Below are 25113 nucleotides of genomic sequence, written 5' to 3' on the forward strand. Positions count from 1 at the left end.
GACCTGAGAGCCAAAAAAATCCAATGGGGGAAGAATAATAATTTCAACAATTGGGGATGAGACAACAGTATGATTCACACATACAGAATGAACTTGAATTTCTCCTCAGACAACAAACAAAAATTAAAATGATAAGTACTAAAGTTATAAAATTGATCAAAAAGTATATAGGATCGTACTTTGATGGCCTTGGGTTAAACAAAGTCTTCTTCGATATTACACTAAATCTAGAAGTGAAAAAAAGAAAAATGGAAAGATTGGACTTCACCAAAATTAAAACTATTGAGCTTCAAAAAACAAATAGATAATCCATAGAATGGGAGAAAATATTTGTAAATCATATTTATGATAAGGACCTTTATTCAAAATTATATAAAAAAGTCTTCCAACTCAACAAAAACAAGACAAATAAACCAATTTAAATTAAATGATGTGAATAGCTGTTTCTCTAAAGAAAATACAATAATAACCAACAAGTACATGAAAAGATGTTTCATATCATGAGCCACCAGAGACAGGCAACACAAGCCTTGATGAAATATCATTTTACTTACATTAGAATGATTTTGAATTTTAAAAAGAGATAGAAGAAGCAGAAGAAGTGGAGAAAGATGAAGAAGACATGGAGGAAGCACATGGAACAGAGAGACATATGAAGAAGCTGTGCTTATCCGTGGGGAGGCTGACAATGGCAGCTTTTATCATGACTTGGATTTTCACTTTGCTCATTTCCTTTTAGACTTGTCTACCCCTTCTGGTGCTTTCTTATGCGTCCCCACTAGAAGGTTCCTTAGACTTGTGGCATGCTTTGGGCCTAAGCAATCCTGCTTTGGGCCAACCATGACTGGCTGGGCAGGTACTCACAAGGGGATATGTAATGTGGGGTGTTTAATTGGAAGTTATTTTAAGCTATCTTCTTTCTCTCCCTATAGCACACTAATTGTATTAAAGTTCCCTTCTACTGAATAAATGAATAACTAGTGCTGGCATAAAGGAGAAGCAGTTGGAACTGACATACATTGTCGGTAGGAATTTAAAATTTAGATCCTCTTTGCAAAGCACAGTGATATATGGCCCATCAATTCTACCTCCCACATATGAAATGAAGAAAAATGAGAACATATGCCCACGCAAAAATTTGTACATGAAAATATTCACAGCAGCATTATTGATAATAGCCAAACAATGGAAATAGCTCATATGTCCTGCAACTGGTGAATGAATATAAGTAAAAGGAGACAAACATTAATACGTGACACATCAAAGTGAAAGAAATCATATACAAAAGGCAACATAGCAAAAGATTCCGTGTATATGTCCAGAATAGATAAATCTATAATAAAGAAAGTAGATTAATATTTACCAAGAGCTGGGGAAAGCGTAGCTGGGAGAGCATGTCTGGAGTTTGTTATGGAAGGATGAAAATGTGATAAGTGTAATAAATTAGAAATTGGTGAAAGTTGTACAGTTCTAAGAATTTATGAAAATCTCCGAATCACATACTTTTTACATGAGTGACTGTATAGTTACGTACTAATAGGCAGAAGGTAGGATTTGTTCGAGGTGACTAGAAGAATGGGAGGAGTAATACAGCACCCATGGCTGGCAATAGCACTCCATTAACCATTTAGAGGGACATAGTGACATTTTTATTTCTGATGAAGCAGGGGATGCATAGGACCCAAGCTGTATGTGTGAATACCTAAATATGTGGGCTTTCAATACACAAAGTAGTGAAAGCTGTGCACAGATAAGACAGAGAGAAATTTGCAAATAAAAGACTTTGAACATGGACAAAGACCACAAGCAAAAGTTTGTAAAGGAAATAAATGCTTCAACTTACTGCTGCCTCTTCTTTGCTGAGCAGTTTGGCACAGGACAAAAAATCTTCATACTTTGCATAAGGAATAACAGGTTCCGGGAGTTCTCGGAGATACAGTTTAAGAAGTGAAGCCACTGTGTGTACATCAGTGTTGCTGTGGAGATAGAAGTGAAGATAATCTTTGGAGTGAGATTAATACCATTAGATCCATTGCTTCATCAAGCACTTGTCTAAGAATCAGAATTCTATACTAGCTGGCAGCTGAAGCCATCAATGCACTTTTTTTTTAAACATGTACTAATTTATGCATACAGAACTGGGGTACAGACCAGAGGTGCAGAAAAGGCATACCAACAAAGTACACTGCTGAGGGGAGCAGCCGATGAGACAAGAAAGGTCTGGCTGTGGCTAGCTTGCAGTGCTGCATCCTAACCCATTGCGCCACCAGGGAGGACCCACCATCAATTCACTCTTGAGGAAGAACATGATTTCTGTAATGACCATTGGATGCTACTACATGTGGAAAAGAGCAAGGCTTAGAAAGGTTTTTGGAAACTTCAGTGTGATTTGTAAACATTTACTTTAATCAATTATTTTTTTGTGTGTATTTGATGTCAAACAAAAGTGTGATAAAATTAAATAATGAGAATATAGCAAACCTTAAATATAAATATGACATATGTTTATAGGAACGTGTCCACTGTCAAATGAATTACTACTGATTCCTAACTTCATTTCTCAAAAGTTACACTAATTCTTGAGGAGACATTGGTGATTGATTATAGATACCTGAAGTTTAATATAACATGATAGAACTTTTCTTTATAAACACTTTAAAAAAATTTATGTACTTATGCACACAGAGCTGGGGTACAGGCCAGAGGTGCAGGTGTACTGAGAGGATTCACCAAGACAGAGTGAGGAGCAGAACAGGCAGATTGAGAAGTACACTGCTGAGGGGAGAAGCAGGTGGGTCAGGAGAGGTCTGCTGCACCATGTAGTCACCTCCGGGGTCGGGATCAAACTCATGCTGAAGTGGCTTTAGCTTCTTAGTGCTGTGCTTTAACCTGCTGTGCCACCAGGGAGGGCCCCATTGTAGAAAATTTTAAGCAGACTCATTTTCAAGATTACTGTCTTCCTTAATCTAAGATGCTCAGGAAAGTGCAACAAAATAAACTATGAAAACTTAACACACCTTTTATGTAACATGCAAAATTTGCTAAATGCCAGTGTGGCAGCAGAATTATGGAATAAAATACTAACTTATATTTCATTTGCTAACTTCTTTTTGATAATCAATGAAGAAGACTAACAGCAAAGACATGAAGGTCTTTTTGTTTTTATTGTTAATATTTTTTTCTTTTGGGGTTGGAGAACAGGAGCATGGAAAGAAGAGATTGGTCGTTGGTGAGTAACACACCAAGACTGACTGAGTGACAGTGAACAAGATTAGGGAATCTGAAGTTGTGAGGACACAGTCCACTTTCAGACTGTGTTGCAGGAAGTGCAAAGTCCCACAGAAGATATGTCTGCCATGACAAGTTAGAAGACAGGTAGTAGACTCTCTTGCTTCATTGAGTGATCTCTTGCCTCAAGAGTGTCATGGAAGTAGAACTGACCTCACAAAACCACATGAACTGGGATGAATGACATCTCAGGCCTCAATTTCAGACTCATAGGTTTATGTTAACAGGTATTTCTCATATACCTACTCTGAATGGGCCTCATGGAAACATAGGCAGTAAGGACAGGAGATATTAAGCAGATAATTCCATAAACATATAATTACAAAGTGTACTGAGTAATAAGGGAAACTAAAATGGATGCAATCTAATAATTGCTATCTAATAATAAGCCCAGGAATCTAGCAGTAGGAAGCCTTCTCTGTCAAGATCTTAAGTGTGTGTGAAGAAACAAGAATAGTAGAGAACATTCCTGATTAAAGCAAGGCAGGCGAACATAGATCAGTGTGGAGGAAGGGTCCTGATAAGAGGCTAGTGAGACTTGAGCTCTGAGCTCTGAGTGGGACTGGGTGATGTTTTGGGGGCAGGAAGATTTCTCAAGAACCAGGAGTGTCAGAATTAGAAAAGCAAGTGCTGAGGTTTTCCCTTCAAACTTTGGAGTAAGTACGAAGAGTTTTCAGTAATATCTAAAAATACTTTAAAAATATTTGCAGAGGGCCCCCCCCTGGCGGTGCGGCAGGTTAAAGCACAGCACTAGGAAGCTAAAGCCACTTCAGCAGGAGTTCAGTTTCTGGCCCCAGAGGTGATCCAGACCTCTCCTGGCCTGCCCACTGCTCACTTCAGCAGTGTACTTTGTCAGTCGGCCTGCTCTGCTCCCCACTCTGTCTCTGGTGAATCCTCTCACTGCCCCTGCACCTCTGGCCTTTACCCCAGTTCTGTATGCATAAATAAATAAATCTTAAAAAAAATGTTTGTATAAAAAATAAAATCATCTTAATAGCAATCATGGAGGAAAGAATACAAAATCTAAAAGAGGCATTATAGTACCAAAACCTGAGTCCCAAGGATATAGGTTAGAAGGGATTAATGTAGCCATTGACCCAGCTATAAAAACTAAGATCCTTAGGCAATGCCTAGATTACAAACACAAGAACCAAGTGGGTGTCAGACTGCAGTCCAAGGACTATCTAGGTGCAGACCTGAAGGTAAAGATACAGAGATTGAGCCTACTGTGCAATCTCAGGCCCCTTTCAATTTTTACATAGTTAACCAAAATCAGTAACAAACTGAGGGCTCACAAAAATGAGCCCCTCCCTACCAAAACAAGATGATAAAACATAGCTACCCCCACAAAGGGGCAGTTCTTTTTGTCCTCTTGTGTCTTTACAAGTGTCCTTTTCATTTCTGTCCCTTTTGCTAATAAACCTGCTCTTTAAAATAAGTAACATCTTTGTCTTGTGGAAAAACTCGCCTGGGAACTCGCCGCGTGCCGCTGAAAGGAAAACACTGATGAACCCTTTTCCAGAGTACATCCAAGGACCCTACTCTCCAAACTCACAAACTCCAAAACGATATTGTAACAGGATGGTACCCAGGAAAAGGGAGGTTTCAGGTTCCCTGCCCCACCCAGGAGGGTGGAGCTGAGCAGAGAAGAGTAGGAATCTGAAGAGGAGTCTGAGGAAGAAGGAAGCAGGATGGAGAGCCAGAAGGTGACCTGAGGGAGCCAAATGGAACAGAGAGACATGTGGAGAAACTGTGTTTGCTTCTTGGTCCAGCACTGGTTGAAACAGACGTGGGTGAGAGACCCATTTGTGTGTGTTTGGGGGGGTTTGGGGGTCGGGAGGGAGTGGGGGGGTGTTCCCTATGGCAGCATCTATCTTGATTTTGATTTTGCTCTTTTCCTCCCTGACTTGTCTGGCCATATCTCACCCTTTTCTATGGGTTGCAGCCAGAAGGTGCTTTAGGCTGTGGCTTTCAGGCCTTGCTTTGGGCCAACCCTTTTGGGTGAACTTTTACCCCGGAGGGGATGGGTAACTTTGGGTGTTTGATTTAGAAACTATATTACTTTTTCTTTTTTGTATTGCACACTGTATTAAAGTTCCTTTCCATTAAAGGTCTTTTGTCTTATCTTGATGTGGTAGATGGCAGAACCTACTTAGCGCAGACAGGTCTGGGGGTTCAGTGGTGACCCTCACCCTGCCCTGTAACAACATCAGTAAAACAGTCACTACTTTTTTTCTGGCAAATCAATGTCTCTTGAGTATTGCTGGGGAAAGAATACAAAGGAGGAATGACAAGACTGAGTCACAGAGTTGGGGGTAGAAGGGATTAGCATAACCATTGATCCAGCTATAGAAACCAAGATCCTCAGGCACTAAAGGCCTAGATTACTAAATTTATGGTCTAAACTGGTAGCAGACAGCTGTAGGCTGTCTATGGCAGACTCCAAGGTGAAAGATAAAGATATGGACATTGAGCCCCTTATGGGATCTCCTGGCCCTTTCAGATTCTATTCAAAATCAACAAACCTAAGCTCCCAAGGGACTTCCTAAAGAGAAGTTAGTGACACAAGCTATGCAACCTCTGTGGACAGACACGACGGTACAGATGGAGGGACAATGCTCTGAAAAATCAGACTTTCCATGCTAACTTATGTTATGACCTCCCTTATTTGTATAATCGTAATATCAAAATATTCTGAGCAACCTTCAGTTTATAATTGGATTGCCTCAGCCTCATAAGGAGCTACCTGGCTCAGATAAGCAAGTACTGCACCAGGGTGAGAAGTTCCTCTTAAAGTCAAAAGTGATTTAACAACTGGCTGATTAATAAAAGCAATTGGCTGTTATTGCAAAGTCTCTTTTACTGCCCAGATGGAGGAAAACCCAAATCTCATCACTCTGCTATCACGCTTAGCCTTCTATTCAGTTTCTAAATAACCACTCAAACTTTCTATCTAGTCTTTAGATATGGAAATTCACCCACTTCGCCTATTCAGAGCTAATCAGGTTTCTACCATCTAGACTTCAAGGAAATTCACTTAAATTTTTTAACAAGTTTTCAAAGAACTTTACTGTAATTTGATTTACAAGAAATTTCCTCTTCCTGCTCTCACTTTACTTTACCCCCAGGAAGTCTCAATAAGAATGAAAGCCATTAAGTAATAGATAAGGTTTAAGGGACTTTATTTTGGTTAATATTTACTGTGTTAAATATAATAATATTAGTCTTAAATTTTGCAAACCTATATACCTGCTTTAGCCTTGATAGACTGATTTAAAAAATGTTATAATATCAACTAAAGGTCAATATGACCCCAGACTGTTCTTAGAAAAAAGATGATAGTGATCTCTCAGCCCAATTCATATGCTTGAAATGTATAAAATAAACCTGCTGAAGCCAGAGCAGGAAGACTTGCACCCAACTCCGATTCCGTGTCTTCCTCAAGCCCGCTCTCCCTTTTCCCCCCTTTTCTAGGAATCTCTGCTCGCCGATGCCACTCCCACCTTGAGACCCTGCCTGTTCTGGCCCCCAATAATCTGTGATCCGGGACAAAGAGTCTCCGACAAGTCAGTATTAGTGCAGTCTCTGCCCTGGCCCAGACTACGCAGGTTCTCCTTTTCACTCACTTTCTTCTTCCACAGGGCAGCAGCCTCTGACCTGCCTGTGACCTGCCCCATGCTGGGGATCCTCCACACTGACCTTCCTCTGCAGGGCTGCTCTCCTAAGGCCACCTGCCTGCAACCCTGAAGGCAGGCCTCTAAGCAAGCCTATCCCTTTTGGGGCAGCTCTTCCTGCCTGCTTGTGCCTATGCAAGTGTCCTTTACTTCTTTTTCCTTAATAAACCTGCTCTTAAAAATATATATAACTGACAGCTTTGTCTGGTGGAGAAACTTGCCTGGGGAACTCGCCATGTGCCGCTGAAAGGGGAGCTCTCCTGAAACCGTTCCCATAGTGAAACAAAGGACCCCACACTAAATCCAAAAAAGACATCAAACATCATGAACTATGTTGGTTTCATGTGTTATATATTTTTATTGCTATATAGTAAAGCACCTGCCTGATCCTTGAAGGCATAGTCATCATTTGTATCAAAACCATGCCCTGAAGTGGATTATGCAGTACAATCAGAGATTCTAATAAATTATTTCCATCATTCGATTCCCCTCTAACTTAACCCAATCCATGACATGTTTGAATCATACTGCCGTCAAAGTCAGTGCCAAAATTTACAGAGAACACTACAAGGGCAATATAAAATAACATGTAACAATCAAAACATTGAGTGTGACATGTATAATGTGTATTTGTAATCAATATATCTAGATAAAATAATGAAATACTTAGGAAATAAATGCAGTAAATAAGACAATGATAAAAAGTAATATATCTAAAAGAAACTTGTTTTAGTGCTTCAGTGACACACTATTCAGTACACCAGTCTCCTTAAGCACACTGTTTATATGGCAGTTTGATGGTTACTTCTGTATTGTGCTTCTAATGAAGTTGAGTGGCAGCACTAGAGACATTTGAACACTAGATGGCAGAATTGCAAAGTTAGAATAATTCCAAGGATGCAAAAATTGTAAAGGATGCAAAGTTGCAGAATCATTTTTCACCGCCAGCAATTTTCTTAGCACCAAAGCTGCAGTAATGTTCACAGGACAGAAATATTTGAGCTATGAATCAAGGTAAGGAATGTGTAGCGGGATGATTATTTTAATCTTCCCTAAAGGATAGGTTACATTAGCTTTCTAGCATTATAGTACGTATACCCACATTCTTAGTTCTATAGAAATGATGAAGGAAAAAATGACCATATATATTTTCTTTCTTTTCAAGGAACAAAGATTATTACATTTTGCTTCAAGGCTAAAACTGAAAAAATGTATGACTCTTTTGTGGGTTTTATTAAATGTATTTTGCAGAAATGGAGACTTGCATTTTCTTAGTATTCTCATTTCTGGCTTTGCCTTTTCCACTAACTGGAAGAAAAAAATCACTTCTGGGCAGACTCCAACATGTTTGTCACTTGTAGTTCACCCCAAAAGCCCAGAGTCCAGCCACTGTGCTACCTCCTAGAATGGGAAGGCTAGTGTTTCTGAAAAATCTTTCTTTATGTACTTGTGTTCAGACCTGAGCTAAGAATAAAGATATGAACCCATCTTAAAGTCACTGAAATACATTGCTCTGGGCTATGGTATTAGCTTGCCTAATAGTTATGGAAATATTCCGTAGGTGCTAATGACATGGTGCCTGAGAACACCTGCAGGTCGTTTTAAATTGATACTGCAGAGAAGAGCAACTCTTTCAGAAATACAGTCTTGTGGGCTGGCATTTGATCCCCAATTGCACCCCAGCTCCTGCCAGGGAACTGAGAACAGAGAAACTATCACCACTCCTGCATCTCCCGAATTCCTTTCTTTCCCATATAATCTTCCAGTCTTCACTCATCACTCTGCCAGGTTGTTTTTCTTGAGTACTGATGCCACCTCCACCCGATGTGGTGCTACTTGTTAATAAACAGTGTTCTTAGACGAAAGTATCTCCTGGTTCAGAGGAAGGCTTCCTGAACAAGAATGAGCAACCTTCTGCAGTTAACTCTGCCTACTATCTTTATTTGAAATCCGTTACCTTGCCTAATTAAAATTTGTTTTAAGATGCACAGTCAATTAAGTAAATGTCAATATTGTTAATTGCCCAACTTACCTACAGGTCTACCAGCTTTGTCTCACAGAAATGTATGTCAGCCTTCATAAAAGATGAGGTAAAGTGACTGCATTGTGGCAAAAGTTGATGTAAATGGGGAATTAAAATACCTACTCTTGTTAATAACAATAATGGCAGCAGCAGCAACAACACAGATCCATATGGAACTCCTGTCCAAGCCCTCACAGCAGATCAGTGATTAGGTTTTGTTGCAAACCACCCTTCCATGAATATGAACAAGAAAGCACAGATAAATTCCTTTTGCTTGATCTCTCAGTTAAGAAGGATTTTAAAGTCATGCTCTTTTAGTAGAAACTTAAAACTAATGGTCTCCCTGATGGTGCAAGGGGTTAAGTCTCAGCACTATGAAACTATCTGCAGCTACTGCAGCATGAGTTCAATCCCCAGCCAAGGAGCTGACTCACTTGGTGCTACAGATGTCTCCTGTCTCATCCTTGCTCCCCTCAGCAGTGTATTTCAGTAGATCTTCCTGTTCTGCTCCCCACTCTGTGGTGAATCCTCACACCTTCCCTTCCCCTTACCTCTGGCTCAAACCCCATTTCTTGTATGCATAAATAAACAAAATAATTTTTTTAAAGAAATTCAAAGCTATATGCTAATGTATAATCATTATAGGTATGTCAGGTCTCTTTCACCTTGTAGTAGAATCTGTGTTCAGAAATTAAGATAAATAGCCGTACAGTGTTAGCAAGGAGACTGGCACAGGCCCAGGGATGCTGAGACGAGGTGCTGTCAGACTAGGAAATGCTCTGTAGCATATGTCCCTTAATTGATCAACATATGGGGTTTGTTTCACTTTAGATTATAATTGGGTTTTTTAATGTCTAATTCCTAGATCCTCATGTGTAGAACTTTTAAATCAAACTTAAGTGGAGAATTCCATGACAATTTCTTTGATTGTCTTACTTTACATTTTCATGGGTTCTTTTGGTCACTCTGGATTATTCTATGAATTATTCATTCAGCACATAGCTTCTGAAATGTATGGTGTGTCCTACTTCACATCATATGTCAAGGGAGACAAACAGCACAGAACTTTTTTTTTTTGTCTCATTTGGGCTTCTGTCTCTTTAAGTGATCACTAGAAACAGCCTCATTTATTTTACTTTTTTTTTTAAAGATTTATTTATTTGTACAGAACTGGGGTACAGGCTAGAGATGCAGAGGGTGAGAGGATTCAACAGAGACAGAATGGGGTGCAGAACAGGCAGATCGACGAAGTACACTGCTGAGGGAAGTACACTGCTGAGGGGAGCAGCAGGCGGGTCAGGAGAGGTCTGCCTCGCCATGTGGATCTCCTCCAGGGCAGGCGGCAATCGAACTCATGCAGAAGTGGCTTTAGCTTCTCAGTGGTGTGCTTTATCCCGCTGCACCACCTGGAAGGGCCTTATTTTACTTTTTATAATTTCTGATATCCAACTGTGAAGCTGGTCCCTTCCAGGTGTGTGATCTTAAGAATGTTCTTTATGTTTCACAGAAATTGCCTCACTTAGCTAGAATCTAGGTATAATCTAGGTCTCTTATGAAATAGGATATGGGAATCTAACAATAGCTCATTTCTAGACTCTTACTGATAAAAAGACTCACATACAAGGATATGTTCAAATGCTACTGTATCCACAAGTATAATACTACTAGGCAAACATTCAAATATTTAAATCTCAAAATTGGAAATGGGATTTTTTTTCATCTCAACACTATGCATGGAACACAATATAATTCCTTGACTTAATGGAGCAGAATGAATTTCCAAAACATCCACACAGGAACTAATTTTAGGTATTATGAATTGATTTGTAATACCTACCACAAGATGATCTAAAATCCCAGGCAATTAGTGACCTCCCTGGTGGCATAAGGGGTTAAGTTCCAGCACTATGAAATTATCTGCAGCTACTGCAGCATGAGTTCAGTCCCTGGCCAGGGAGCAAAACTACATGGCACAGTAGACCTCTCCTGTCTCACCCACTGCTTCCCTCAGCAGCATATTTCAATAGATCTTCCTGTTCTGTTCCCCAATGTCTCTGGTGAGTCCTCTCACACCCCTATACCCCTGCACTTCTGGCTCACACCCCAGCTCTTACATGCATAAAATGAATAAATCTTTAAAAAATAAAATAAAATCCCCGGCAATTAAAAAAAAAGGACAATAGCCATCAAACTCCAGGGAGAATTCACAAGTGACTGAAGACACTCAGAAGAAATGTCTGGTTTTGTTAAAATTTAATTTCTTATGTATCTGTCAAAAATGGTCCACTTTTCCACAGTGAAACTTGATTATGGTGAAACTGTCAAGACTTATTGTAAAGTCATGTAAAGTGTCAACAGTGAATCATACATAACATAAAATGACAGTTTTACTTCCAAGCAAGGTCCTGGAGTGCAATGAATTTTTATTTGCCCCAAGCAAGTCTCCTGGGTGAAAGTAATGATGGTAGAGAACCCTTAGAGGGCCACTGAATTATGTCCCTAATAAATTTATACGTTGAAAACATCTGCTGTAATGGTATCTAGAGCTAGCATTTTGGAGGTGTTAGAGTTGGGGCAGTTATGAACATGACACCCCGATTTGATGGGCTTTGTGCTTGTATAAAAGGAGACCTCAGAGAGCTTGTCTCTATGCATACATAACAAGGAAGGGCTCTTTGTACATACTGGCCAGCAGGAAGCCATGTCCACACCAGGCAGAGAGTCCAACTCAGAACTGACCAGTTTGTCAGCCTGATCTTGGACATCAAGTTCCTGAACTGTGAGAAAATAAATTTATTTTGTTTAAGCTGCCCGGTCAATGATATATATATATTTTCTTATTTTACTAGACTATTGGACAATGCAATGTTAATAGAAAGGCAGACACATGCTTTTAGATAACAGGAGTATATGGAAAATATTTTCAAATAGACCAATGTGAGGCAGAAGGGTGATTTTCAACCTTGGTTGCCTATGGATAAGTTTTTTCAAAATACTGTTGATGGGTCCTATATTTTCTTATATATAATTGGTCTGGGCTGATTCCTGGCATTGATTTTTTTTTTTTTTTGAGTTCCTAAGGCAATTCTTGTGCTGTCAAGTCTGAAAAGCACTAATGAAAGACATACATTTTGAGGGAGAAACTTCCATGAAAAGAAGGCAGCTCCCATGGGCACTGGTCACAAGTTTAAATTTGTGCACGCCAGGATCCACTGGAGATGACCAGTACATACTTGTCTCTTCAGTTTTCCTGGATGGAACAGAGGTGGAAGGAATGTTGGTGGGGAGATGGTGTTCATGCATAAGTCAGACTGTCCCACTGACCTTTTCTTTCCTGCTTCTAGAAATAGATGTGCCTACAGATCCAGGTGTGTACTGACTCCTCACCATGCTAGCCAGTTACTAAGAAAACTTGATAATTTGATATACGATCCAACACATCACATGCAAGAGAATGTGTATGCACACATGCCCACAGATATGTGCAAATACAAATACACTGAGAGGTGTATTATTTAATAATCCAAGTAACAAATGCCCTGCTTTGCAGTTGTAGGAAGAAACTACTTGGAATAATCTGAGTTTTGTGACTCCAAATTACAGACCTCTTAAAAAAGTAACTACATTCTCATACTGAAAATAGGATAAGGACTATTCATTCACTTGCTACTTGTGTTGACTACTTCCCACAACTAAGTCTGTCAATTCCTTATTTCCTCAATGCCTCTCTCACTGACTATTTGCACATTTTAATCCTTATTTCTGACTATCATTCCTTATCCGTTTGTTCCCAAGTTTTTCTTCCTCTGCTGGCCCTTAAGTGTCATTTTCCTCAATTCTATGCACAACCCCTGGGAAATCCATGTGTTCAACTATCACTTTCTTACAATGACTACAAAATATGGGCGTGCTGTGGAAACAATGCATGAAAGGGTTCATCCTATATATTTCCAAACCATACAACATGCTGTAAGCCATTATTACTTCAATGAAAATAAATAAATAATTTAAATATAGCTTATAGCAACACTAAATCACTCCAAGTCTGCACTAAAAAAAAAAAAAAGTAATTAAGTAAAAATAAACTTTTTATTGAAATCAAAATGTAGTATTTTACAATTGTACAGGCTCCAATGATGTTAAAGTAAGGTAATATTAGGAATTCATTATATGAAAATAGAGAATTTTATGAATCTCAATCAGATTTATTAAATGAATCTATAATGGAAAAAATTCTGCCTACACATTATAATGCATAAAACTGAACTCTGAGCATGTGGCATTAATTAAATCATGAATCAATCTGCAAAGAGAGAAATCAAAGGTACTTTCACAGAGAGAAGTCATGGCATAGATATATTTTCCCAGTTTGCAGATGTTCAGATCTGACTTCTGCACTGAACCTTCAAGGATGATGATCCACCATTCTTGAATCTTCCCACAGGGATCTTCTTCCTTCTGGGGAGTTGGTGGGGAGTGTAGGGGGGAAAGGGGGCCCTCTGGTACTGCAGACCTGTGTGTGTGTGCGTGTGCGTGTGCGTGTGTGTGTGTGTGTGTGTGTGTGGTTGGAATAGCAGCAGTGAAACTGCCCTTTGGAAAGAGTGAAAGGTGAACTAGAAGCCCAGAGGTTAGGCAATGTTGTCTGAAGTTACCATCTTCTTTCTTTAACTGATGGAACATTCGCTCATTCCCCTGACTGAGATCCATTTTTCCTGAAATCGCTTTTCATAGAAGACGATTCATGTTTTGTTAAAAGGAGGTACTTCTTTGCAATTCTTTCTCCACGACATTGGCAATCCCCTTGTTCACAGCAGCTCCCCTTTCCACCCATGTCTGGAATTTTCCTCTGGGAGGTGAGGCAGCGGTTTTCCTTCTCAGTTGGTTTTCTCAGAAGCTGCCTTATAAACTCTTCATGAAACTCAGGCAGCAGCTGGAGTGTCACCGGAGCTTCTGAATTTCACTTCTGAGCTGAGAATTTCAAACTCCAGAGCTGCTTTTTATTTGCTCCATTTTGAGGCTTTTTATTTGTCCAGTAAGCTCCCTTGTTTTTTTTTTTTAACACCCAGCTTTCTGGCTGGTTCTCTTGCTTCCTCCTGCTTGCTTCTGAAAGGACACTTCTGCATTTGAAGCACAAGGGAGAAGCTTCAGATCCTCTTCGGACGCAAAGCTTGGAGAGGTGCACCTGCTGATTCTCTCTTCTCCTCTCCTTCCAAGGAGTCTGACTCTGAGCGTTCCTTCTTAAAGAGATTGGACAGATGGATGATCTTCAGGATGATTTTGGCCAGAGAATTTAACTGGCTTTCTCTGTCATTCAGCATCTGCTCCACCCGTGCCTGCAAAGCACCTTGTTCCCACCATCCCACACAGGCCCCTTTCATCCCTCCCTTTCTTGGAACAGCAATTCTCGATCTTGTTGAATACGACTGTTTTCATCTAAACCATCCATTAACTTCTTCTGAAGGTATCACACTTGGTCCTGAGATATTTCCAACATACTTGTCGCATCAGTCACTTGGGATAGGTGGATTTCTAGTGTATCAGAGAGGGGCTGCATCTGTCCCTGGAGGTGGGCCTTCAACCACCAGGAAAATGAAAGGGGATGAAGGAGGGTGCGAGTCCCTCTTCTGTCCATTGTCAAGGATGTCTTCCATGTCCACCAGTGACAACCTATTGGGAGCTTTAGTAAGTTCCTCCAGTGCAGGGATAGCATAGGGAGCCTGGCCAACATGCAGGCAATGCCAGAGATTCAAAGGTTTGTGTCTTTGGTCTGGTCTCTTTCTCAATGTTTTCATGGCCTGACATCTTTTCATTTGCTTTTCTCCTTTGTCTCCTCTTTGCTACAAAAACCATCATGGGAGCGCAGAGCAGAAGCCTGAAGGAAATCTGAGACATCTCAGGGTTTTGGACTCAAAAACCCTGAGATGGCCCAATGCCACTCCAGGTTTTGCTGGAATAACGTGGTGGGCAGCAAAGGGGAAGGCTGTAGGTTTCAATAATCCAAAGGGTTTTGCAACTCTGCATCAAGAACCAGTGTCCTGGTTCCAGGGAGACCCCTTCGGCAGACTGAAACCCCGAGGAGTACTCAGTCTCCAACACAAACAAGTGCAGGTAGTGGGGTATTCCATCATCTGGGTGGAGGAAAGGAAAGTACTAGAAGACAGTGTTCCCTGATCATTCGGCTCACTGAACAGATACACGTGTTATTAGCTGTACTGATAATACAGGGACAGGTGAAAAGATGAAGAAGGTGGGTGCATCCTGGAACTCTGGTCTCTCCAGGCACCAACTGGACATGCAGCAAACCAGAGGCTCACAGTTGTGTCAAGCAGAGGTGTGCTCAGGTGTCACAGGCAGGTGGAGAGGTCCATAGCTCCGCGGGGAGCTCAGTCTCCCGAGTTCAGGTTTTATTCTGCTTGGGGAAGCTGGGCCTGCCTACAAAGTTTCTGGGGAGATCATTCCCCAGAGGCTCCCTCTGCCTTCGTGTTTGGTCAATGCCAGAACAAAAGGTCTCCCCAAAAGGACCAAGAGAGCTGGATTCCAAATGTAAGATCTAGGGGAACTCAAACACAAGCAGTAAGGAACCTAGAAGCTTATTTCAGGACTATAGGAAGTATATGTGATCACAGGACTCTGACAAAGGTGTGCTAAAAGTCAGGTTCTGGGAATATCTCCTGACCTTGAAGATTGATAGCATCTGAACTATCTCTACCTCTCTGACCAGTTATCCAGACAGGCTCCCCTTGACTGTGCATGCATTTCTCCATAGCATTCAGCCCCCCACTGACTGCCTGCAAGTCCTTAAAGGCAGCTCATAAAACACGGCCTGAGAGAGAGAACAGCAGAGGGGCGTTGTTCCACTTGGCTCTCCCAGATCTGATTTCTCATTCACTGGGCTGGCAGCAGTTCTCATACTTACTAAGTCTGTTGTGTGATTTTTTTTTTACTTGAATCAGTTGTATATTCATATGCTATAAATTCAGAAACTCTAAAAGGGCAGACAATTTATGAAATAATTTTTTTTTCTAGTTTGTCCCCTCCTAGTCCTTTCCTAAATCAAGCAGTTTATCATTTTCATGTGTATCTTTCCAGAATAGTTGCTTGCATGCATAAAATATACACAAAAAGCCTTAAAAATGATAAATTTCTTGACATCAGTTTATGCTTTGTTTTTACATTATCATTTGCATGTGACAGATTAGCTTTTTGATGAATAATTTTACTTTCTTCTTCTTTTTTTTTTTAATTGAGTTTTGGTGTTATATTGTTCTTCCATGTGTGTTCATGTCCCACTCATACTTCACCAAGTCATTTCTCCACGTATCTTCCTCCCCTTTACCCTCAACCCTCCATTTTGTTCCCTCTGATAACCCTTATATTTTTTGATTGACTCAACATTTATTCCTGCTTTATTTTGCCTGTATTTGTTTTTTAGTTATTTATATTTTACAGATGGGTAAAAGCAACTGACATCTGCTTTTTAGTTTCTGACTTATGTCACATGACATAATCAACTTGAGCTCCATCCATTTTGCCCAAAATGCCATTGTTTTATCTTTCACAGCTGTGTAATAGTCCATTGAGTATACATCCCACAGTTTCTTTGTTCATTCATCTGTTGGTTGATTACTTAGGTTGGTTATAGGACTTGGCAACTTTGGACAGGGTTTCCATGAACATAGGTGTAGGTAAATCTTTTTGTATTAGAGTTTATTTGGATAAATACCTCTGTGTTAACAGATCATATTGTTTTTAGGTGAAAGGGTGATCCCACCTTCTGTAGTCCACCATATTATGGGTACAGAGTCCACTCTACACAAAATTTGTTACTTCTCAGAACACTCTGAACATTTCTTATTACAACATAGATGTATTCACAGCATATTAGCTAAACTAAATGTTGTAAACATATATATGTGATTGTATACATGCACATATATGGGGATGGGGTAGAAACATATATGGGGAAGGATTAAGGAACTTTAAAATAAGTCAGTTATATATTTATTAAGGATCTCCTATTAAAATGCTATAATGCTCTTTGTTGGAAAGGTTACTTGGCTATCATATACATAGATATTTACTATATCAGTGTTGGACTACTTTCAAGAGAAATCTATAAGTAGATTCTAAGAATCTACTTAGAATTAAGTAAAGATTGCTGTTATCATTTTTACTATTAATCAAAATAGAGTTTGCTTTGAGAACAGAGTTAATCTATATTTATGAGAACATATCTAGAGTACAAAACAGATAAAGGTGCAGGTACTAATTTAGAGCTATGGCTTTTATGAAATTCATTCATGGTATTATAACTGTATATTGACAAAGCCAGGCATTCTGCTTTAGTTGACAAAATTGATATCCTAAAAATTTTTGATGTTATTTTGAAATATGAAAAATTTCAATTTCCTAAATTCTAACTTATGGAAAGAAGCACATGATTTGCTTACTTATTAAGATAGGTACATTCAAAATGTATTCCTAGTATTCATTTATTAAGTAAAGTTTTATTAAATGTTTACATTGTGGCACTATGTTCTAAGTATGAGGGATTTAAAAATGTGATCAAGATTAATAAAATTCTCTACTTTCATTGAATTCATATTCTAGTTACAAAAATGTCATTTTACTTTATGAATCAGTTTTAAATTCATATTCACAGTGATGTTCTGTATATTGTTCTTGTGATATCATAGATGTTTATCAAAAAGCCTAAGTAGATATTCCTAGAATATTATTATTGATTTTCTTGCAAGTTCAAGATTTTCTTATACTACATTAGCAGTATAATCTGAAAAGTCAAATATTTTAAAACCACATGCCTCTTGAAGTGCATAAGTAAATGGCTCATAAGCACACATAAAGGTATATAGTGTAAGTAATCATTAGAAAAAATCGAATTAAAATGATTACATTTCACACTCACTAGATTGATTAGAATAAAAAACTGGAACACTCATACACTGTTGGTGGAATATAAAATGGTACACTCACTTTGGAAAACAGTTTAGCAGTTCCTCAGATATTAAACATGAGTATGATTCAGCATTTCCACTTCTAGTTATATACCAAAGGGAGATGAAAATATTTCCACACCACAGTTTGCTAATGCTTGCTCATGGCAGCATTATTCATAACAGCCAAAATATTGAAACAAATGTCTACCAACTGGTAGTTAATAAACAAGATGTACTGCATCCACAAACTGTAATTCTATTCATCGATAAGAAGGAATAAACTGGTGATATATACTATAACATGGGTGAGCGTCAAAAGCATTATGTTAAGTGAAAATTTGAATGCAAGTGACTACTGAATAATTGCACTTACATGAAATATTCAAAAAAAGAGGAATTTATAGAGACAGAAAATGGATTAGTGGCTGATTGAGGATGAAAGATTACAGGGAACAATAAATGGCATAAGGAGATTTATTTAAATAATAAGATTGTTCAATTGATATATGGTAATGTTTGTATAATTTGGCAAATTTGTTAAAAATCCAATGATTTTTTGAGCCCTTGAAATGGGTGAATTACACAGTTATAAACACATAAATTTTTATTTTAGAAAATATATGTGCTTAATGGATATATTTTCACTAATGTCATGCAAAAATATTTATAATCTCTCAAACACACACTTTCAGAACAAAAAACCTCACAGGTAACATTTTTTCATTAGGGATTATGATGGAGATTTCAAAAGAAATGAAGTTACCCTAGATTAAAATCTATGCACAACTATGGTTATTCACTGGTTTCTGTATCACACAGGCTCAAATATATTACTTTGCCACATCAAATAAAATTTTAGAGTCATTATCAGGAACATTTTGATACATGTGCTAAGAGTCTTACTCATATCATTTATTCCCGCTTTTTTGGTTCCACTTTGTTTTATTTTAAAGTGAATTGATGGCCTTCTCTGGTGCCACGATGGATTAAAAAACAACATTATGAAGCTATTGCAGCCACTGCAGTATGAGTTCAGTCCCCAGCTGGGGAAGTGACCCACACACCACAGCAGACCTCTCCTGACTCACCCACAGCTCCCTTCAGCAATGTACTTCATCAGTCTGCGTGTTCTGCTCCCCACTCTTTCTCTGGTGAATCTTCTCAGCCCCTCCCCCCCCATACCTCTGGCCTGTATCCCAGTTCTGTAAGTATAAATAAATAATTTTTTTAAGTGAATTGATACAACAGTCTGGTAGGGCTAGGCATTGTTACTGCTGCTTTACATAGGAGGAAAATAGAGCTTTTAAGAAATTAAATAACTAGTCCCAGGAATTGTTAGCTTAGGGAGCAAATAGTGGCCTGGAATTGAGTCCCACACCTGTCTGTCAGGCAAGCCTGAACACTTTTTCTTACACTGCTGCCTTGCAAGTATACATATATCCACTGATAGATATGACAAATACTTGGAAATTCCTTGGTAAATTGATTATTTTTATTCACCTCTCCACCCACTTTCAATAAAAGTGAGAAATTATTCAAGGGCAATTTGAAAGGAAAGGGAAACTCATGTCCATGGTTTCAGATGTACAAACCTCTTAGCTACATCACCTAGAGGGCAAAACACAATGAAACACAACAGATCTCTAGCTAACAGCTTGTCTTATATATAAATATTTAATAACTATGCATACATGTGAGTTTTTTCTACCTACAGAATATTTTCCCTTAAAGCTCATTAACTTTTCAGACTTTGGTATGTTTATAAAGGGGTTTCATGCAAGTTATACCCATTATTCAAATTAGGTAAGAAGCCAAGCATCTTGGAGTATGCCTGCCCATGTTAGCAGAGAGTTATCTCATTCTATTTTTGGAAGTGTGGGCAATTACCGCCAGGATGCCAGAGGGTATTTAGTGAGATCAAATCACACAGTGGAATCATTAGTTCTTTTTTAATTTTCTTTCCGCTATCCTGGTTATATCAAATGGGAAGTACCAATTGGGAAAGAAGTATTACATGGTACTCTAGTGTGCCACTCTTCATTTTCATCAAATAAACAGAGGGCCTTAGGGTCAGGGTCTTTGGAAAACAATGTATTCAGCTGGCATTAATAACAAGTGTTGCTGTCATTGCATTTACTGAGCTTTATTTATGGTTAGTGTACTGTTTTCAACTCAACAATGATGACAAATTCTTTTTACAACAAACCTGATTACCAAAGCAGTAACTAAGTTTAAAGAAATCTACCAGTAATATTAATGCAGGCGTTGTACATACAGACATGTAAAATCATGTTGGTACTACATGAATGCGGATGTTTAAGAGGTTCTCCAAGACAATGGTTACCAAATTACTCATATATCTAACAACCTCATCAAAATAAACCTTTGAGTTAACTTAGCTAGACAGCTGTTCAAACTCTCGAAGGCTATCATCTCTCTCTTCACTTCAGAGAGTCATGTTGGGTGCTGACAGAAGTAGCCAGTACAACATCCGCATGTCAGGGCCGCCTTAAGCTCTGGGAGTCTGTTCTTCCCTTTGTCAACTCTTCACCTAATGACATGTCCTCAAGCTACCATGTGTGTTTGCTTCTCTTTCACCCACTACTCTTTGGTTTTAATTCACATTGTGATTCAAGGACTCTTGTACAGTATATTTGCCTCTGAAATCTCCAGGGTTTCAATTTTCACATGTGTTAAAGCATAAAGGCAAAAAGATGTGCTTGTCAGCCTAAAATTTTAGGCTCATAACAAGAATGTTTAAAATAAAGCAAACAAATAAATAATCATTATAGATATTCAGTATAGTAAAATTTTAGGCTCATTTCAGCAAATAGGGAAGCTTGTATTGTACATACCAAGAGCAAACCCCAGAAAAAAAATCTTGTTTCATAGTAGTTTATGACGTGCATTGCCTAATCTGAACTAATGTGTTGCTTCCAGGAGGGCTACAAGGCTGATTTCCAGCCCCCCGCCCCAGCCCCAATTCATGTATAATAAAGATATATACTTTCAATGGAGTAATTCCTTTACTCCATACTCCTGCAACCTATTATATAATCTGACTAGCATTTCCCAAGTTATGGCTTGGAGACCATGCATAGAAGAATTGGCCAGGGACATTTTTTTTTAAATGAAGATTCCTAAATATCATCCGACCCTTTGAATCAGAATGACAGCCAGTGAGGTCTGGACAACTGACTCTTGAGAGAGTTCCACAGCTCATTCTTACACAAACTAACATTCAAGAATCTCTGTATTCTCGGATGCAGAACATCTGCAGTGTTCCACACGTTCAAGGTCACTTTTTAAAACTCAGGATATTATCACTCAAAGCTATAGACCTATCCCAAGGATTATATTAAAATACTCCTGGCTTTTCTGCCTCCTAAATTTGGACTTTTTGTTTTATTTCTCATTTTATCTCTGTATATTTGTAATTCATTGATCCTAATTCAGGTGGCAACATGAAAAGCAAAAGGAAGAGAACAGGAGGAAGGACAAAAGCAATGAACTGAGCATGCAGGAATGCAGCTGGAGTACCTCAAAAACAGTTGCTTTAGGCCCTCCCTGGTGGCGCAGCGGGTTAAAGCACTGCACTGAGAAGCTGAAGCCACTTCCGAATGAGTTCAAATCCCGCCTGCCCCGGAGGAGACCACATGGCGTGGCAGACCTCTCCTGACCCGCCCGCTGCTCCCCTCAGCAGTGTACTTCGTCGATCTGCCTGTTCTGCTCCCCACTCTGTCTCTGGTGAAGCCTCTCACCGCCCCTGAGCCTCTGGCCTGTACCCCAGTTCTGTATGTACAAATAAATAAATCTTTAAAAAAAAAAAAATTATGGCTTTATGGTTTTGGGGGGCCGGATGTGGGAAATCACTGGCTTCCTTTTGTCTTCTGTCCTTGCTTTTGAAAACTGCTGGAAGAGTAAAGTTATTTTGTTGCCCACTAATTAATGGTATGAGGACCCCACCTTTCCTGCTCTTCCAAATATATGTTCTTTAACAACTGGCACCATCTGGACAGCTTTGGAAACCAAATTATACTTGGCTTCTAATTTCACTTTACACACTGGATATTTCACTTTGTCCCTTGGAAATAGGAAAGCCCAATGTAAAATGTCTTATTTTAATTTGCGTGCAATCCTGGATAGAAATAAAATGGATAGGAACTATGATATCTGTTGTTTTTTTTTTTATGGTTTTCACACACTGATAAAATATAAATCCTTTCAAGTCAGTGAGAATATCCCTTCTCACGGAATTCATTCTGGTCAAGGAGCTTGTGGGAATATGAGATCTAATTGCAGCAGTAATAAGTCATGCATGCATAAAGTCTTAAACCTGAACCCTGGAACAGGACTAATAGCATTCAATGTAATCAAGGGAGAGCAGAAAGTACATGATTCAATAAAAGCTGCAAGAGGCACTTGAAAACCTCACTAAGTACAAATAATGACCTAAATTTTTCTCAACTTGTCTTTATTTTTCTCCCTGTGGACAAAATATTCCTTCCCATTCAAATGCGAAATATATCTTTTAAACCCTCAATGGATGCAGGGCTTCCAAAGTACAAGCAGTTTTATGAAACAGATGCTGGTCAGCATATGTGGGAATGCTGGTAATGTGTGCAAACCCCTGAAAACATGAGAGAGGCAGGATGGAACCCACCTGTGCTGGTGTGATGAATAATTATAGAGCCTTGAGATCACATGAAATCTATTCAGTGACATGGAAAATTGTTCATGATTTAATATTAATGAGAAAAAAACAGGATGTGAAATCTGTGATTCCAATACTTTGTATATATAGATATTTTGATGTAGATCTATGTCTATGTCTCTACAAATTTACTGAACTATATGTTATACATTGAACTCTTTGGGTTGTTTAATTTTGAAATATTAATCTTTCAATTTGTATTCATCTATATTCTGAATTATTTACAAAAATATAATTTTAAATATTTTAATAATATTTAAATTAAATTTTAATATTTCATACTATTATAATTCAAAATATTACTTTAAAAGTTGTCTTTAAAAATCAAATTTCAGGGCTTGATACTAAAACTACAACAATATTAAGCTTCACTGTTAAAATTAGAGATTATCTTTCAGAATTCCTGTGAAAATTCCTTCCCAGGCTTTAACAAATACAATGTTGAAAACCAAATCCTGTAGACTCTGTAGTGAGATACAAACAATATTAGAATAAATAGGGAAGATTATTTATTCATTCTCTCTAAAATATATTTTATAGTGAAAAACTTTCTGTGCTTTGTTTTTCATTCTATTTCAAATCTTATGCAATATGTGTATTTTTAGCCTATATTTAATACTATTTTATTTTGATAGTGAAGATTAGTGAGATAGCATGAACTAGCAAATGTTCCCAGGAGGTTTGCATTTATCTCCTGAAAACTAAACTCCTCCCGAACTAAAAGTTTATCATGTTATTGTCAAGTGCAGCTAACTCACTAAAAATATGGATGGGGTGGAACACTTGGATACATTTCTGAAAATAATCTTATGCTCTTTGGGAAAATGTGACTATTTATTCTCCTACCAGTGTCATTTACAACTACAAAATGCCACAGATACGTTACTTTCTTCTTATTTCATTATTTGTGGGTTGTCTTTTATTTAAACAGCAGAATCAGGTAATTTGTATAAGAGCCTCCCTATATTGGCCCTCCCTGGTGGCACAGCGAGTTAAAGCACAGCATTAAGAAGCTTAAGCCACTGTCGCAGGAGCTCGATTCCCGCCTGCCCCGGAGGAGATCCACATGGCGCAGCAGACCTCTCCTGACCCGCCCGCTGCTCCCCTCAGCAGTGTACTTCCTCTATCTGCCTGTTCTGTCTCTGGTGAATCCTCTCACCCTCCACATCTCTGGCCTGTAACCCAGTTCTATATGAATAAATAAATAAATCTTTAAAAAGAAAAAAGCCTCCCTATAACTAAGGCACCCAAATTTAATAATATAAAAATGAGAGTATTCAGATTGCCAAAGTACATTGTACTGAAATAAGAAACACATGATTATTTTTTCATGCCTGATTCTGGGACAGAGCTCCTAACAAATCTTGTACTTTCTTAAATGATGAAGGAGATAAAACCTTCTTTTGCTATAATACTTGGGTTTTATACCTAGTTCCTGAAATTGTTCTGGATGTTGAGGGTGAAGGGAAAGTCTGTTGTTCTTCATAGAGTTTATGTTAATGAGGTGACTTTTGAAAAGACTCAAAGAATGGGGACTGGAAAGACACTTGGCTCGGGAATCAATCCAGTAATTAGCAGATTGGAACTTTAAGCCTTACGACTCAACTCTGAAAAAAGGTGTGGGGACTAATGGGTGAGTTCAATCACTGATGACCAGGAAGAGCTTAATCAATCTGCCTATGTAATGAACTCACCACAAACCCCCTAACTAGAGGGTTTGGCTCAGAGTGCTTCTAATTTGAATATGTAGAGGTGCAGGGAAGGGAATTTCCTTCTCCCTGTTTTTCCTAATTATCTCTTCCATCTTACTTTTCCTTTTATTAAAAAAAAAAAAAACAACCCAGTAAATAATTTCACTGAGCTGTTCTAGCAGATTACTGAGGTTGACCACATTCTAATTTATAGTTGGTTAATCAGAAGCACAAGAATCAGCCCAAATATTATGATTGGCATTTGAATTAGGGGTTGGGGGGGATAGAAGACATAATCTTTTGGAACTGAATCTAACCTGTGGGGATATGTGTTGACTCCAGGCAGTTAATGTCAGCACAAAATTAAATTTCAGGACACCCAGTGTCTGCCAAGAACTGGAGAATTGCTTGGTGTGGAAAAACCCATACAGTTGGTGTCTGAAGCATTTCGTGGGTAGAGTAATGGAAAAAAGTAGTTTTCCTCTACAGAGTGAACATTTTTAAAATTTAAATAAGCCATTTCATTTACTTGCTAAAACACTTTCAGCAGTTTTAGAGAATCTTTATTTCTTATCATAATGCACTGGGTTATCTAGAATTAAACTGTCACCTCATCTCCGAGAATTCTACTGAATCATTGTGTTCTAGTCACATGGACCAGGGTTATTTTCTTAAATGAGTCTGTCTCAAAGCCTTTGTGCCTACTATGCCATCTGTAATGTGCCTCTACTAAAAAGCAGCTGAGGAATGGCAAGATAGTCCTGTG

The 25113-nt window shown here is 38.7% G+C and overlaps 1 protein-coding gene across 4 annotated transcripts in view; it reads right to left on the reverse strand.

Annotated features, from left to right (window-relative positions):
* The window catches only part of ARHGAP24 (Rho GTPase activating protein 24), a 644333-nt gene that overhangs the window by 15373 nt on the left and 603847 nt on the right, over nucleotides 1-25113 (reverse strand). For all 4 annotated transcript variants that reach the window (XM_012724157.1, XM_004681145.2, XM_012724156.1 and 1 more), the window contains one exon: nucleotides 1844-1976. In XM_012724157.1, the coding sequence (XP_012579611.1) occupies nucleotides 1844-1976 (133 nt within the window). The remainder of the gene's footprint in view (nucleotides 1-1843; nucleotides 1977-25113) is intronic.

This window comes from Condylura cristata, unplaced genomic scaffold (genome assembly GCF_000260355.1).
Source record: "Condylura cristata isolate star-nosed mole 26May11 unplaced genomic scaffold, ConCri1.0 scaffold00012, whole genome shotgun sequence".
Lineage (NCBI taxonomy): Eukaryota > Metazoa > Chordata > Mammalia > Eulipotyphla > Talpidae > Condylura > Condylura cristata.